Genomic DNA, 15,243 nt, shown 5'->3' on the forward strand with positions numbered 1-15,243 from the left:
CAGGGCCTAGTAAGATGTGCAATGATGCTGCAGATTTTCTCTTAGTGAGGAACTAAGAGTTTCTCTCTCCTATCCTACTGCCTCTTTTCATTAAACATGTAGGAACAAAGCAATCATTGGATCTTCTGCCACTCTAACAAGTGGGACAGGCATTGAGAAATGGCTTAAGTGGGGAAAGTAGAGAGACCCAATAGCTTTGCTTCCAGGGCCAGTCTGTCTCCTCCTAGCCATCATACTTCCAGAGGGATGCAAGAACACCTGAAAAGGATTTAATTAAAGCAAATACTGAGAGAATAATACCAACTTGTTCTATAGATCATGGTTCTTAACGATTCAATGGTTCCATCTACAACAGTGTTTCTGTTCCACTCAGGGGAGCAGTTTTAAAGCAAATCTCCTGATCTCTCCACTCTCCACAATGCTTGGCAGTCTTAAAGTGCATGGCCTGAATTACTCTCAGCAGAAAGTAAGCCAAGAGATGTGCTTTAGGAGTACATCTAACACTTTTCAGACTATCACAGAAGTTCAATCCAGAGCACCAGCCTCGAGTTACTTCGTGGTAAAACCTTTGCAACACGACTGGATGTGGTCATTGGGTACACAGCACCAGCTGCTTTGCTCTTCAGATCTGCTTCTGTTGTGCCACATGTCATCCTAATGCATGGCCGATGTATTCCAGGGATCTGGAAACATCAGCCTCCACAAGGATGCTTTACCATTGCTCGTAACGTGTACTGTTTTTCCCCAGTATGCCATGGATCTTCAGTCATTCCTTGTTATCAGACTTTTTGCTCGTACCTTCCTTTTAGGAATACACCTGACAGATAACCATTTCTTTTAGCAGTCCTAATTTGTTTCTAGAGGAAAATGAAAAGGTCTTCTCTCCTGCTGGAGCTCAGCACTCGGAGCTTCCCTGCATTCTCTTTCAAAGCCCCTAACTCTGAAGGGGTTTCCAGCCTGGGATTCTTCCAGACCAGGGTGAGCTGGCTGACCACCTCATCCTTCCAGTGGTGCTGCTCACTGTGAGGGTGTCTGTGATCTCATCTACATCTGACCTATAAACAGGAGCCCTCTCATCCCTAGCTGGTAAGGGTCAGACAAGGGGACAGCTGATACACTACATGGACAAAATAGGGTCTGAGACTGCTTCCAGGGCCAGGCACCCTGTGAGAAACAGGTTATTCCTAATGATAATGTCTTGGCAGTTCTGTTGAGGCAATCTGCCATTTCCTCTGTGGCGTGTGCTGTGTCATGTATCATGTCAAGTTCTAAGAGTCGTTTTGTACAAAGCAGTAGTTGATGTGATATGCAGGGTAATGCACTGTGACTAATGCAGCATTATAGGTAATTACTGGTTTGTACTAATCAGAGAATAGAGATTTAACTTCTTGTTCATTATCCGTTCATCCACTGACTGCTGTAGATGAGCTATAAATTGTGGGTCCAGTGATACCTTCTAAGAGGTTTTTTCCCCCATTTTAAATAATGCATTTTACTTGAATTTTAGTTAGTGATCAAGTAAAAACATCAAGTTCAAGTCATCACAACTTCTGTGGATTGTTATTCCTAGGTGTCCTGTTTTCTGCTGTTATCCAAGTAAATGCATAACAGGTAATTGGACAAAATATTTTCCTTGGGTGGGGCTATAGCCTTGAAACTGTAGGTGTTCGGGGACGTGAGTTTGTGCCTTTGTTGAAAGCCATTACTTCTGTTGAGAGGTTTTTGTATTGAAGTACAAAGAAAGCTTCAGATGAAGTCACAAATCACATCCATGCAGCCATTATCAAGTTTGGTGGACATCTGGGCAGCTGGAGAGGCTGGACCTTTTGAAGAAGCTAAGTTAGAACATCATAATTTAGAAATGCCAAAAAATATATTTTCACTTTGTTCTTTTTGAAGGAAATGCCCATTTATGTGAACTTCAGTACACCCTTCTACAGTTAGTCTCAGTGTAAACTTTAATGAGTGTCTTCAGATTCCAGCAGGTTCTTGACCAGTCTTACAGAGTTTGCACTACTAGTTGTAATCCAAGGAACTTGATTTTTTGTGGAGAAAACCCCAACCAATGAACAAGCCCACGAAATGAGCTGTCCCCAGTGATAATACACAGGTCAAAGGCTGCTGTCTTAGATTGTGAAAGAAAATGCCTGGTAGCCAATGCCAGTTGCAAAACAAAAGAATGTGGCTTCAAGAAGAGATTATCAGAAAAATCAGAAGTCCTCTTTGAATAGTATATTTGGGCTTATTGTAATAAGGTTTTTGTATTCTTGGTTTTCTCTGCAACCATGATGTTATACTTCTTTTTAATGTAAACGCATAATTTCCAAGTTAATTCTGTAATACTAATAGGTGTGATAACAAGAAAAGTTCCAAATAACGGAAGACTTACAGTAAAAATCATTATAGCAACATCAAAAAACAGCAGAAGACTTATTCTTAAAATGCAGCACTTATGGTTTTCAGTGGTGTGGTTTGTGGGCATATGTAAGAAGTCCCATCAAGCTTTCCTCATCCTGAAGATAATTGATTATTTTTTTTGTTGTTGTGATCTTACAGCCTCCTTTTCTTGCTCCTCCTTGGGATGAATTACTAATCATAGCATCACTGAGTGTGAACCCAAGGGTATTGCAGACTCAGAATTTAGAATTGGTGTCTTCGGCTTCTTTTCAATGCAGATACGAAGTATACACAGTAATCTTCACAAACTGACCATTGTTCTGTGACAATTAGCAAATATTAGGCAAGAAGAGGATGTCATTTATAACAGCAGTGTTATAATACTAGTGTGTTATGTTAGTTATATTGGAGAAGACCATGAAATGTAGGGTCCTTTCTCTTCTAGACAGATAGGACAGAAAAGGCCGAGGCTTGAACAGTGTGAGTGCAGTCAATATTTTGTGGCTAAAAAGCAGAGGCCAGCACTTGTCAGAAAAGAAGGTGAAGGAAGATAGAAATTAGGGTTTGATGACAATTTGCTTCTGCATCTGAAGCAGACAGTCTCAGCTTTAAAAATAACAAGAACCTGCAGATTTTTAGAAGTCAGTGGTGACTTTTGAAAATGAGTTTATAAATATTTGAGTTCTCCAACTTAGATGTTTTGCTGGGACCAGTTTTTCGAAAGGCCAGAGGCCAGTGTGTTCTGCAAACAAGGATTCCTTCAAGCTGTTCAGTGCAGTTGTCCTGAGCCTGAGGCATCCACGGTCAGGGATTGCCTTAGAAAAATCTTGCCCATTAAGGATTAAACTAGATGAAAGCAGGGAAAAGTGCTTAGATAATGGAAAACTGAATTATGTAAAACTATCACTGCTTTAAAAGCTGTACAAACGCATTTCAGTGAGTTCACTTTTGATCTCAAACTGCAGTTGTTTCCAAATGGCAAAACCCTTAAGCTCTGCCACAGGACACTTCTGGTCATAAAGGCTTAATTGTGTTTCCAAGATGCTGCTGTTTTTATACATCAGAACTGTCTCTGAAAAGAAGCATTTGGGAACTCTGATCATAGACCAGAGTCTGGTCCCAGGCAGTTTCATGTATTCCCAAATGCAACATGGTTGGCAGTTGATAAAATCAGAAAACGATTTTACAGGTTGCATGGAATATCCTGGCATTTGTACATCTGAGAGGCATATTTGTTCAAGGAAGAGAGGACATTTCCTTTGGTTGATTCCAACACACCTTGCTCCATGTCTCCATACTCTCTGCTCATGTGCTGATAATTGCTCTGGCAAATGTCAGTGTGTTTCTTGTGCAAGAAAGGAACTGTCAGACTTGGTTCCAACTGATACTATGGAAACAAATGTCCATGCAGATTCTGATTTGCTTCAAGACAAAATGTTAGTAAGATAGGAAGGTGCAGAACATTAACCTACATTTCACTTTCTACATGTGAACAGTTCAGTCTTCACCTGTGTGTGTGTGCTCTACCCTACAGACACTTTTTTACAATTTAGTTGTCAACAGAATGACAGTGGATAATTCATTAAATTGCAAATTGCTGTACATTACAATAACCTCATTCAGTTAAAAGTTAATTCCCTTCTACTTTTCTTGTACGTGTCATGAAGTGGCAGTTACCCAAGGTTTATAGCAGGTGGAACAGTAATGGCAATACACCTTATTTTTATAAGGCAACTTTCAATATACATGTGGAAATACTGTTGTCCCCTTGTTAGGCTTAGTCTCTGTGGTAAGCGGTTCTAGAGATGTTGAAGAAAATACTTTACAAAAGAATGCTTTAGCTATTATTTGAATTGTATTTCTCTGATTATTTGCATGTTTGTAGGACCTGATTAACAGAATATCCCACTCACATTGGTTTCACTTGAAGCTGTTTTAACTAGGCATTTCTGAAAATTAGATAATCATTCAATGAAGCAAGCAATTTAGGGCTTATCTCCAGGCCTCAGCAACCCAGCACATGATTCTGTTATGAAGATTGTTTTTGGCAGCAGGAAAGCTAGCAAATCCTTTCATCCATCTCAATATTCACTTACTACAGACATTGTCTTCCAGTTCAATACTGACCTTACAAGTAGGTGAACAGCAATCTTTACAGTTCTTCTACTGATGCACACCTCAGCAGAGGTGTGCCTTTTTTGATTGATGATATTCTAGTAGTAGCAGCAGATCTGTTTGGAAAAAGGATTCAGTGACCTGTATCCCCAGCTCCTGGTCTGTACTGAATTTAGCCACTTCACGAGCAAGCAAGACCAAGTTATCTGATACATTTGCTTCTCACTGGTGTTCCTAAATAGATCTTTGCTTTTCTTATGGCACGATCCTGACATCCCCAGGTACCATAATGCTCCCATGCTTGGAAGATATACTTATGGACTTCCTTTGCTCCTGCAACCTAAAGCATCGCCCTCCTTGTTCCTACCTCAGGTTTGTGTGCAGACAGTCTCTGAAAGCTTACTGAAACATTATTTACAAATAAAAAATAGATGTTCTTAAAATCAGATTGGCTGAGGTGGGAATCGTGTTTCAAAGTACTTGGTTACAACAACAGTTTTAGATGGTGCCATTCCAACCTTCTTCAGTATCATTTGTTCCCATTCCCTAAACTGTGGCTTACCTTCTCATTTTACTCTTTGTGGGATCATGCGGTGAACCAGGTTAGGAGATTGATCCAAATAAACAGTCTATTCAGACTTCTTCCATTTTAAGTTGTAGCAGGGATGAGCAAGAGAGAGAGAGATTCCAAGGCTCTGATCTGAAAACTTTGATCAAGTATCTTTCACCTCATTAGGTTCACACTTGTCAATAGCTGAGGTGTGCCTTACAGCTGAAGTTCCACAAATAGCCCATCAGGTGCAAAGAGGACTAATTTCACTTGGAGGGAAATGCTGACTAAACATCTCTCCAGGCTGCCAGTTCAGTTGTCCTTTCATGGCACTACTTAAAGTCTTTAGAACTTGGGGGGGGTGAGGAGGGAAGGAAAAACAAAACAAAACAAAACAAAGCAATGTAATGTGTGTACTATTACATGGACATTGATAATAATTGCTCGGGCAGAGTTAATTAGATTTCAATAGGTGTATTGATTGTCCTTTCATCGGTGAGCCTTCATTAGGTTGGTTGATTTATCATGGCAGCCCATGACAGGAGTAAATGAAATTGCTGTATTCCCCAGGCCTGATTCTGCAGCATTACACAGTAACTGTAGGGTGCTTTCACCTGCCTGCTTTGAGACCAAGCTGTTTTTATTTTGCAGGCCTGTGCCTTGGAGTCCAAGGACTGTTTCTGTCCTGTCAAAAAGTCAGAGACTTACAGAAGTCAGTGAGCTGCTAGCAGCTGTGTATTGTTGTGGCCTGACCACCTACTTCATGTTCTGTGCTCTTCCTTTATTGCAGCAATTCAGCTTTGTCTCCCTGCCCACGGATGTCTTGGAAATAGAAGTTAAAGACAAATTTGCAAAGAGCCGACCAATCATCAAGCGTTTCCTGGGCAAACTCTCCATGCCAGTTCAACGCCTCTTGGAAAGACATGCCATAGGGTAAATTTGCTACTTCTGCTACTTTCCATTGTTTAGCAAGTGTGCTGCTGTTTTGAAGTCCCTGTTAATAATGTATCGTCATAGTTGATATGATGATGTCGAGGAGATTTATTAAACTGACAGTTGTCTGAATAATTATGTTGGTCTTAATCAGAATTTATAGGACTACGGGCCTGACAAAGAATTTCCTCTGTAAGCCTATCCACTGCATTTTGAAAAGTGAGAGCTGGCATTTAGGAAAGACAATTGTTTTGTGTGTGTCATGGCTGTGAATCTGGAGAGTGCAATATTTTCAATTTGAATATTATTTTAATGTTATCAACAGGCTGTTCTCAAGTTTCAGGGAATTACCTATGGGCTAAAATCATGCCAGATCTGTTCCTCCTCCTTTTAATTTCTGGATAGTGGAAACATTATTTTAAAAATGTATGTGGCACATTGTAATTAAATCTTGCTAACTTGACTCTGCTTCCTAAGAATAACCAGTTCACTTGAGCTCCCCAGCCCCGTGCTGCTTCCCCTTCGTGTGAAAGTCCTGGGAAGGTGTATGGTTTCAAAGCAACACAACCAATTTGAGGAAAACTGATAGCATGCAAACAAAGCCAAAAAGCTGGCTCTCAACTTTAAGGTTCAGACCTTGAAGAGCAGAGAAAGAAAGTCATCTACTGAGGAGAGCATAGGCAATGTGGTTTCCAATAGGGCATTTTTTTAACTTGGATCTCAATTGAGCAGAACAGCAGGAAGCCAAGCTTGTTGGAAGTGTTTTTGAACAGCTGGTTCAAAAACTGGCTGTGATATTGACAGCTGAATCTACCAGGAGGAACTAAGCTACCTCCCTGTTTCTCAAGCAGGGAAGATAGATTAGGTTTTAAGAGACCAGATGGAAAAGAACAGCTTGAGGAAGGTGGAGCCCTATAACTGATATCACTGGCTTCCCTATGTATGAGAAGATTTCTCATCATCTTCTGATTAAATCTTCCTATTTTACTTTCTTATTGTAAACAATGTCATTTCTAAGGATATACTTTGCCAAGACCAGTGCCTCCAACCTGTACCTGTATCTGGCTTAGTTTTAATACCATAATGGCTTTTAAATCTCAGGCAAGCTCACTGGGAAGGATACACACAAGTTCAGAAAGAGATCTTCTCATTTATATGAGTTTCTGATGCATGTGAAACTATCCTAGCAAATATATTGGGCCCAACTGGAATTGAACTATGTTTCTTCAAAAGATGTGTAAATATTACTATTTAGTAAACCCTTTACACTCAAAAAATGCTTTGCAAACATTGATTCAGCCTCATTTTGGGCAGCTGGGAAGTTAATCTCTTCTATAGTTTCATTCTGTTCTGAGGGGTGGATGAAGTGTGGCAAAGGGAGGGACCTGCACAAGGACAGAATGGAGTCATTGATCAACCTTGTCAGGAAGGTGTTCTCCTGATATTTCAGCTTCATAGAGGTAAGAGGGGTGGAAATAGATGAAGATCAGTTGTTCAGCCAGTCTGAAAAGAGAAAGTGGTAAGCGGGGACTGGCCTGTACAGGATTTTGAAAGAAAGGACAGGAAAGCTGAATTTTATACAGATGGTGAAGGGAAGGATATGCAGAAATGTGAGGTTCTGCAGAAAGGTAGATATGGTCAGATCATTAGGGAAGTGAAGTCTTGTTACAGTAGCTGAAGTGGGAGTCGTTTGCTTCCCATGTCAGTATTTTCATATCCATACTGCAGAAGTTCCATTCCCACTGTTCTCTCTCTATATATACATACGTGCTTGTGTATCCCAGAAGCCTGTCTTATCCACTGACTCAGCTGTTCCATTGTAATTGAAGACATTGTCCTCTCCTTCTCTGCCATTCGTTCTCTCGTATGCAAGTCAACATGCCCTCATGGCTGGGTTGAATAGCCTTTGAAAATCATTCTGTATTTCTGTAGGACACAGCAGCTTTATCTATGCACAGCAGACACTGTGAAGGTCATAGTGTATTGTGACAATATTTGTTTTCTTTCAGGGACAGGGTTGTAAGCTACACTCTGGGTCGCAGGCTTCCTACAGACCATGTCAGTGGCCAGCTGCAGTTCCGATTTGAGATAACTTCTTCCATCCATCCAGGTAATTCTCAGTCTTAACCCACTGTTTATCTAGATCTTGGTTTTTTGCCTTTGCATTCTTTCTCTTCAGAAGTTTGAATTCATTCCTGGCTACTCTGGGACTTTAAGTACAGCCATGAACAAAGGAAAGTGCATAAAGTTCCCTGTCACAGGATGCATCGTGAGTCACAACTTATTCCCTGTTTCCCCTTAGCTTAGACCTACTGGTGTCTTGTATCCCCCTGCTCTTGGCTGCTTCAAATACTCTGCCACATCACTGGGAGAGAAGAAGGTGGAAAACTAAAGTCTTACCTACTTCCCTGTCTCCTTTCCTAGGGAAGTGCTAGGTGAGCTGTTATTTGTAGCGTCATCTGCATTTGAACACTTCATAAGCAAAAATGGAGAATATAATAGTAGAGGTGAATAGAAAGTTTCTCATTTTGAGTATTTTTTTAATGGAAAACGTCTAACAAAAAATAATTCAGTGTTCCCCTCCTTCCCTCCCTTTTGGTTTGCTTTTGGTTCACATTCTTTTGTAGTTACTAGGAAGTCACTGTCACAACGGTGTAACTTTGAACCTTTTCTTGTCCAAGTCTCAGTAGCCTTGCTCAGGGAGTTTTTGCCCTCTGTATGGTAGTGCCCTCTCAGGTACACTTTGTCAAGCCAATAGCAGCTGTATTAATGGTTGGAAATTGTGGCCTGCCCCTTGCTGGAAAACCCTGACTATTTGGGTTGTGTGGAAGAGCCCAGATTGTCTGACATCTTGGAGGACATGATACAGACGAAGATCACAACAAAGGATGTTTTGGGGAAAGTTGCTGCCTTTCAGGCGTGTGAAAAACAGTTGTTTAAGTTCTATGTTGTGGAGTCCTGTTGGCTTTAGCATGGCAAGAAAAATGTCATTAAAGCCTCAGGGAAGACTTCTTTGTAATTCCCATGATATTCCCTCCAATGTCAGTTTGGATCAGAGATGTTTCTAGAAGGTGTTACCCTCAGGTTGTGTTGCAAGGAGGCAGGGTGCTGCATACAGATTACCATTATGAGTAAGCCCCATGGTTGTTAAACCCACTGTACAAAGACTGCCTAGCAAAAAAAAAAAAAAAAAAAAGCAATTCTTGATAATTGCTCAGTTGCCCACTCATTTCACTCTGTAATTTATGCTTTTAATTTTCTCAGATTGCTGTGGATGCCTGTGCCTCTGCAGCCAAGCTTCTGGTTCAGTCAACACTTGTTAAAAGAGTAAGTAATTTCTTTTCCTGTCTCATACAGATGACGAAGAGGTTTCTATTAGTGCTGATCCTGAGCCAGCTGACCTCCAGGAAAGCCCTGTGAACAACCCCACAGAGGAAAGCCTCGGTGAGCCTCCATGCCTCAACACAGTGACCTCAGAAAGTACAGCTCCAGAACAGCTAAATGGATACAGTGTGAACAGTGTCGATAGCCCAGGGGCTGTCAAACCACCTGGGGAAGTCAACCAGAACAGCTTAAATGAAGAGCTAGCAGGAGATGGGGAGGTTGATGCAGTTCCAGTTCCTGAGACCTTGGAATCCATCCCAGAAGCGCTGCCTTCTTTGAGTGCCACGGACCTCACGGAGCAGCTGACTCTTCTGGCGTGCATGTCTCCTCCTGAGACTGAAGTTAGGGAAAATAACGAAGTCAATTCTGGTACTCAGGGAGATGATGGAGTCTTGACCAGCGTAGAAGCATTAGATACTGGTGAGGTGAGTGCAGAAGTGCATGCTGGCAAGGACCTAGAGAAGGGTCAGGAAGAAGAAGGGGCTTCAGCCCAGGAGGCGGAAGACAACAGGCTACCACTGAGGAGCACAGCGAAGAGGAAAAACAGGCCGTGCTCTCTGCCTGTGTCTGAACTCGAGACGGTCATCGCTTCAGCCTGCGGCGAGCCAGAGACCCCTCGCACGCACTACATCCGGATCCACAACCTGCTCCACAGCCTGCCCTCGGCACGGATGAGCAGCGATGGGGAGGAAGACCAAGACGGTGGCAACAGCGGAGAGAACGATGAGGAGTCTACAGTCAAGGAGGCGCTGGAGAAGGAGGGGGTCAGTGAGAGCGAGACAGTGGCCGCAGAGCCTCCTCTGGAAAATGATGCTGAAGAGAACTTCAGCCAGAGCACGGTACCTCCCGGGACCTTGGATGAGCAACTCCCTGACTTAAATGATGGGCTGTTGGATGGGGAACACCCCAGGCCAGTAAGCGAGAGCGAGTCGAGCTCCAGGGCCAATGGTGACAACGATTGTGAGACGTGTGACACCTCTTGCTACAGCCCCTCTTGCTACAGCACTTCCTGCTACAGTACCTCCTGCTACAGCACTTCTTGCTACAGCACCTCCTGTTACGACAGTAACAATCGCTTCTCCAGCCATACCCGCTTCTCCTCTGTCGACAGTGCAAAGATTTCTGAGAGCACGGTCTTTTCCTCGCAGGATGATGATGAGGAGGAGAACAGCGCTTTTGAGTCAGTGCCAGATTCAGTGCAGAGCCCTGAGCTGGACAGGGAGCAAGTGGATGGCTCCTCCCAGTGGCCAGATGAACTAGTAGCTCATGGTGGGAATCCACAAAGAGCCACAGAGAGTCTAGACACCCCAGTAGCAGGTCCAAGCAGCAGAAGAGAAGGTTAGATCCTGAGAATCGACGCTCTGAGGAACCCTGATTATCTGGGTGTCACAGAAGGCATCAGATAATCGAGGTTTCAGATAGCTCACGGTTTCTTTCACACAAATTTGGGGACTGTGAGCTGGGCCAGTTGTCAGGGGGGGATGGATAATTGAGCCTGAACTTAAAAATCCCAGCAAAAAAACCAAATAAATCAGATGGGGATCTATATATATGGATCCCGGTAGCTTTTCATGCATCATTATAAAATCAAGATTAACTACTGTAGTTATGTGGCAGATCAGCATTATCACATCCACCAACTCATTCCTGATTTCCTGGGATTGTTCCATTTCACATCTCTGATGTGTTGCCATGTCTCTAGTAGCCTGTGAAAGGACCAGCTTGTGCTTGTCAAAGGGCAGATATGCTGATTTACACCAGCTAAAAGTCTGGGCCAGTTTTTATGCTTGGTAGCTGTGCATAGTCATAAGCACAGAGAAATGCAAATATTTGTCTCTTATGGAACCAGTTTTTTAGCCCCAATTCCTCAGGTATCAAACAAACCTACCTCAGCTTTCACAGACCAACAGAGATTTTTTTTTCCTTAGATACTTTGAAAATTGAACTATCTTGAATAAAACTCATCTCCTTGGCCTTTTCTAGAGATAAAACATTTAAGAAAGTAATTTTTTGTCTTTGTAGTTTGAGTACTGTTTTCCCCAGTCCCTCCAAACTGTTACCTTTAATTGCTCCCTTTGATAGCTCATTTTTTGTCATATGGAGTTACATGAAGGATGGGTTTGATCACTCGTCATTTCTTCAGCTATTGTATTGCTTTTCTCCAGTTGAGGAAGTGAAGGCCTCAGCAGCAGCTAAGGAGTATGCAGTGAGGTCAAGAGGTAGTCTCTAGATTCCAAAAAACCTGAGTCATCTTTCTCCCTCTCTAAGTGGCACCAAATTAAAATGACACCAAAAGGACAGCTTATTTGGGGATCACTGGGAAATGCCAAGCAAAGCATCCTTCTGCCTTTTTTTCTCCAGACCAAATTTATTTATCCTCACCTTCCACTGCCACGGACCCTAAGCCAGCAGAAAGAGAGGTGTGAGGGTGGCCTTACATGCTGGACTGTGTAAAGACTTTGTAGACAGCTGGGCCTAAGCAATTATTTTCTCTGCAGAGCAGAATCTAGCCCAAGGAATTACATTCCCAGAAGTACAGAAACCCAGTTTCCTTCCTTGCGGGCAAGGATCTTGGCATGTGGACATCATTTATGTGCAAGTATACCTAAGGGGGCACAGGCATGTGTGTGAGACCATCCTTGCAGACTTGGACTGTGTGTACTTTTGAGATGGGATATGGGGGGAGAGGGTGTCTTCTGCATGGATTCAGTAGAGGTCTGAGATTGTGCCCCCTGAGCCTGCAGAAAGGGCACTGCACTGCTCACGGTGGCTTTGCTTTGATGAGCTGAGAGAGAGTATATCTGAAGGACAGCCCAGCTCTTAGCACTCTTGATCTCACCAGGAGTGCTTTGGTAAATGTGCACATTGCTTCATAACTTGGCAGCTGTTACAAATACACTAGATGTGGTCACCTCCATCCACTCCAGGTGACTGACACTACCATGCTTCTGCTGACTTGGCGTAACTATCTTGACTAGGGGACAGTCAATTATGGTGAGGTAAGTAAAGAAACATAGGTGGGCGATCTGGAAGTTGGTGCTGCAACACCTCTAGTAACAGCACAGTTTTTAAGGCTATGAAAGAAGGAATTTTAGCACTAAGTAATAACTTACATAACTCTGCTGTCTGTTCAAAACATGCAGCAGATGCAACTTAGAGATTGGCCTATCCACAAGTGATTTAATGAAGACATTTTACAGGCCATACGGTATCATCAGAGCACCTAGAAGAGGGAGTATTTTTGCCTCAGTGATTTTTCTTACTTCTGGATGGTATAAGTTTTTGGGTTTTTTTTACACTTTTATACAAAGTTGGCTTCTGCCTTCCAGCTGTTTCTTGTTTAAGAAAAAATGTCTTTTTTTTTGTTTTGTGAGGTTTTTTTGTTTGCTTTTTTGTTGTTGATTTTTTTTTGCATTTGATAGCTATATGCTTGGGTTTTTTACAAAATGTTAATTCGCATAGTAATAAGATTCTGACATTAAAGATGGCTAAACCAGGCAGCCCACAGCAAGCTTGGCTTAGCTGAATTGTCTGGATTTTACATTTGAAGTATCTTTGTGTAATTATCTGGTGATGTTGGGAATGGGAAATATATTTTTTTCCCTAAGCTGCATCTTCCTGATGTATGTAAATGTTACATTTATGCAACTTAGATTGTATCTGTATTAGCAGGCCCACATGGAGCTGGAGGTTATAGTGAAAAGCTGTGATCATACAATATGAAAATGTGCCTGTTAGTAGGATAAATAGTCCTGGCTTCTAAGTTTTAAGGTCAGATGAAGTCTGAATCTGAATTCTGGAACTTGTGAAGTTTTAATGTGCAGGTTCCTTATCCTCAAGATGAGGAATGCTTTTCCATCCCTACTATAACTTCTTAGTTTCTTAAAGAATTGTATAAACATTGACTGGATCTTAAGTTACTTGATCTTTTCAACAGAACATGAGTTGGACATTGGCTTAGGTTTAATTTATTTCTTATTTGGATATATAAACATATATACAACATTAGTGCTTTTAAACTTCCTCTGCACTGTCTACTGTGTCTCTCTTTCTTCTTCTTTCCTTCTTCTGTATCTCAGGTCTTCCTTCTTTATCTTGGATCCTGACTATGCCTCACTGTCTTATTCTTTTCTACCACCTGTCTCCTACCTATTTCTGGTCCTCCTCTCATTCTCCCTCCTTTCACCCAAGATGGACTCTTTGAATTTTAAAAAATAGCTACAGGAGGGGATGATCTTCTGCTTTGCAGGGACTGCAAAATCCTGCCATTCCAGTCCACTTATACATCCATTGATCTTTTGGAAAAGCAGAGAAAGATCCAAGGCAGCTTTTAACATTATGTTCAGCGGATGGGGATGAATTAGAAGTTGGAACCAGGATTTTGCATATTCCTGCAAATTTCTGCAGAAGCTTGAGTTTGGTTGTACATGCACAGTATTTCTCAGAGATCAAGCCTGATTCTTCTCTCGCTTACACATGTGTGTCTATGAGTCCAGAATCTGGCCCATAATAGTTTAGGATCGACTCAAAGCTGAGATCAGAGCCTTGACTGCATTATTTTAATAATTCTTTGGCATACAAGGTGTTATTACAATAGTGCCTAAAATAGGAATAACCAGAGCTGCTCGTACACCAGGCTAACCTATTTAGAAATAATCACTTGTTTTACAGTAGCACATTTTTGAACCACATTGTGAAAGCAGTGAATGACTGTCAATGTCTTAAATATCTTGTCCATAGGTGATTGTCCTTTACTCCATAATTCTCAGCCAGTCAGCCAGCTTCCTTCTCTGAGGCCTGACCATCATCACTACCCAACTATCGATGAGCCTCTTCCACCAAGTAAGCCTTAGTTTTTTAATGTATTGCATTTTTCAGCTTTTCCTGTTAATTCAAACAGTGTAGAGGTCAGTATGTCTTTCCAAAGAACCCCGTCTGTTCTGTATATACGTCCCCCAGAACCCAAGCAATATGCCCTTTTGTTTCTCTTATTTGATCCTGACTTCAAGTGTTGTCACGTTATTTTGGACAAGCTCCATAACCTCCCTCTACCTTGGTCTGTCTTCTTCCTTACCTACCATGAAATGAAAATAATAACATTTCCCTGTTTCCAGTCAGTGTGTTCAGACTGGAATGAGTGAGTATCTGTCAGGTGTTCCAGAAGCCTCACTGTAAAGCTCTCTGGGTGATGTATCAGCAAAGTACTTTGATTTTTCTGTGAAATTTGTTTCCAGGTTTTCCATAACCAACTTCAAAGATGGCTTGGGATGGCAGTCCCTGTGGTCTGCCAGCTCTGCTTGTAGGTCTAGCAGGAACCCTTTCACAGTCAGGATGCTCCTGAGACAGATAGGTCCAAATCTGAGCAAAGCTAGCAGAAGGTGTGAAAAGGCAGCTCATGCAGAGTTGTCTTGTACTATCATTGGATTTGATAATCAGTGAATTTTATGTTCATTATGGACTGTGATGAGATCTGCAGTTGCGTTGGATAAAAACAAGAGGGTCTTAAATAGCGTGGTCAATTAGTAGGCTGATAATAGGGGATTTTTACCACTGAATCAGCTGCTGGAGGTGTTTTCACTTTTTTGGTAGCCCTTCCCATGTGTATTCCCGGAGGATTACCCTGCCTTTTGCATTAGCGTTAAGTGCCCAGCAGAGTGCACTCTATGCCCTGCAACGTGCTGCCTCTCAACTTCAGCACAGGATTTAACGACCCCAAATGTGCAGTGCCTCAGAGGGACAGCCAGGCATATAAACAAAGCATTCTGTTTTCTTCAAAGCCTAAGAAAGGAACACACTTACTTGGCCTGTGGTGCCCTTGACAAATAATTAATCATTTACCAGCCATGCTCTCTGTATTCCCTATG

The 15,243-nt window shown here is 42.1% G+C and overlaps 1 protein-coding gene across 7 annotated transcripts in view; it reads left to right on the top strand.

The window, feature by feature from the left end:
- The window catches only part of HECW1 (HECT, C2 and WW domain containing E3 ubiquitin protein ligase 1), a 269,482-nt gene that overhangs the window by 181,409 nt on the left and 72,830 nt on the right, over nt 1-15,243 (top strand). For 4 of the 7 annotated variants that reach the window (XM_051612722.1, XM_051612723.1, XM_051612724.1 and 1 more), the window contains 4 exons: nt 5,853-5,995; nt 8,005-8,105; nt 9,353-10,717; nt 14,120-14,221. In XM_051612722.1, coding sequence (XP_051468682.1) covers nt 5,853-5,995; nt 8,005-8,105; nt 9,353-10,717; nt 14,120-14,221 — 1,711 coding nt within the window. The remainder of the gene's footprint in view (nt 1-5,852; nt 5,996-8,004; nt 8,106-9,352; nt 10,718-14,119; nt 14,222-15,243) is intronic. The other 3 variants (XM_051612726.1, XM_051612727.1, XM_051612729.1) reach the window with 2 other exon arrangements.

The sequence above is a fragment of the Apus apus genome, chromosome 2 (assembly GCF_020740795.1).
Source record: "Apus apus isolate bApuApu2 chromosome 2, bApuApu2.pri.cur, whole genome shotgun sequence".
In the NCBI taxonomy this organism is placed as follows: domain Eukaryota; kingdom Metazoa; phylum Chordata; class Aves; order Apodiformes; family Apodidae; genus Apus; species Apus apus.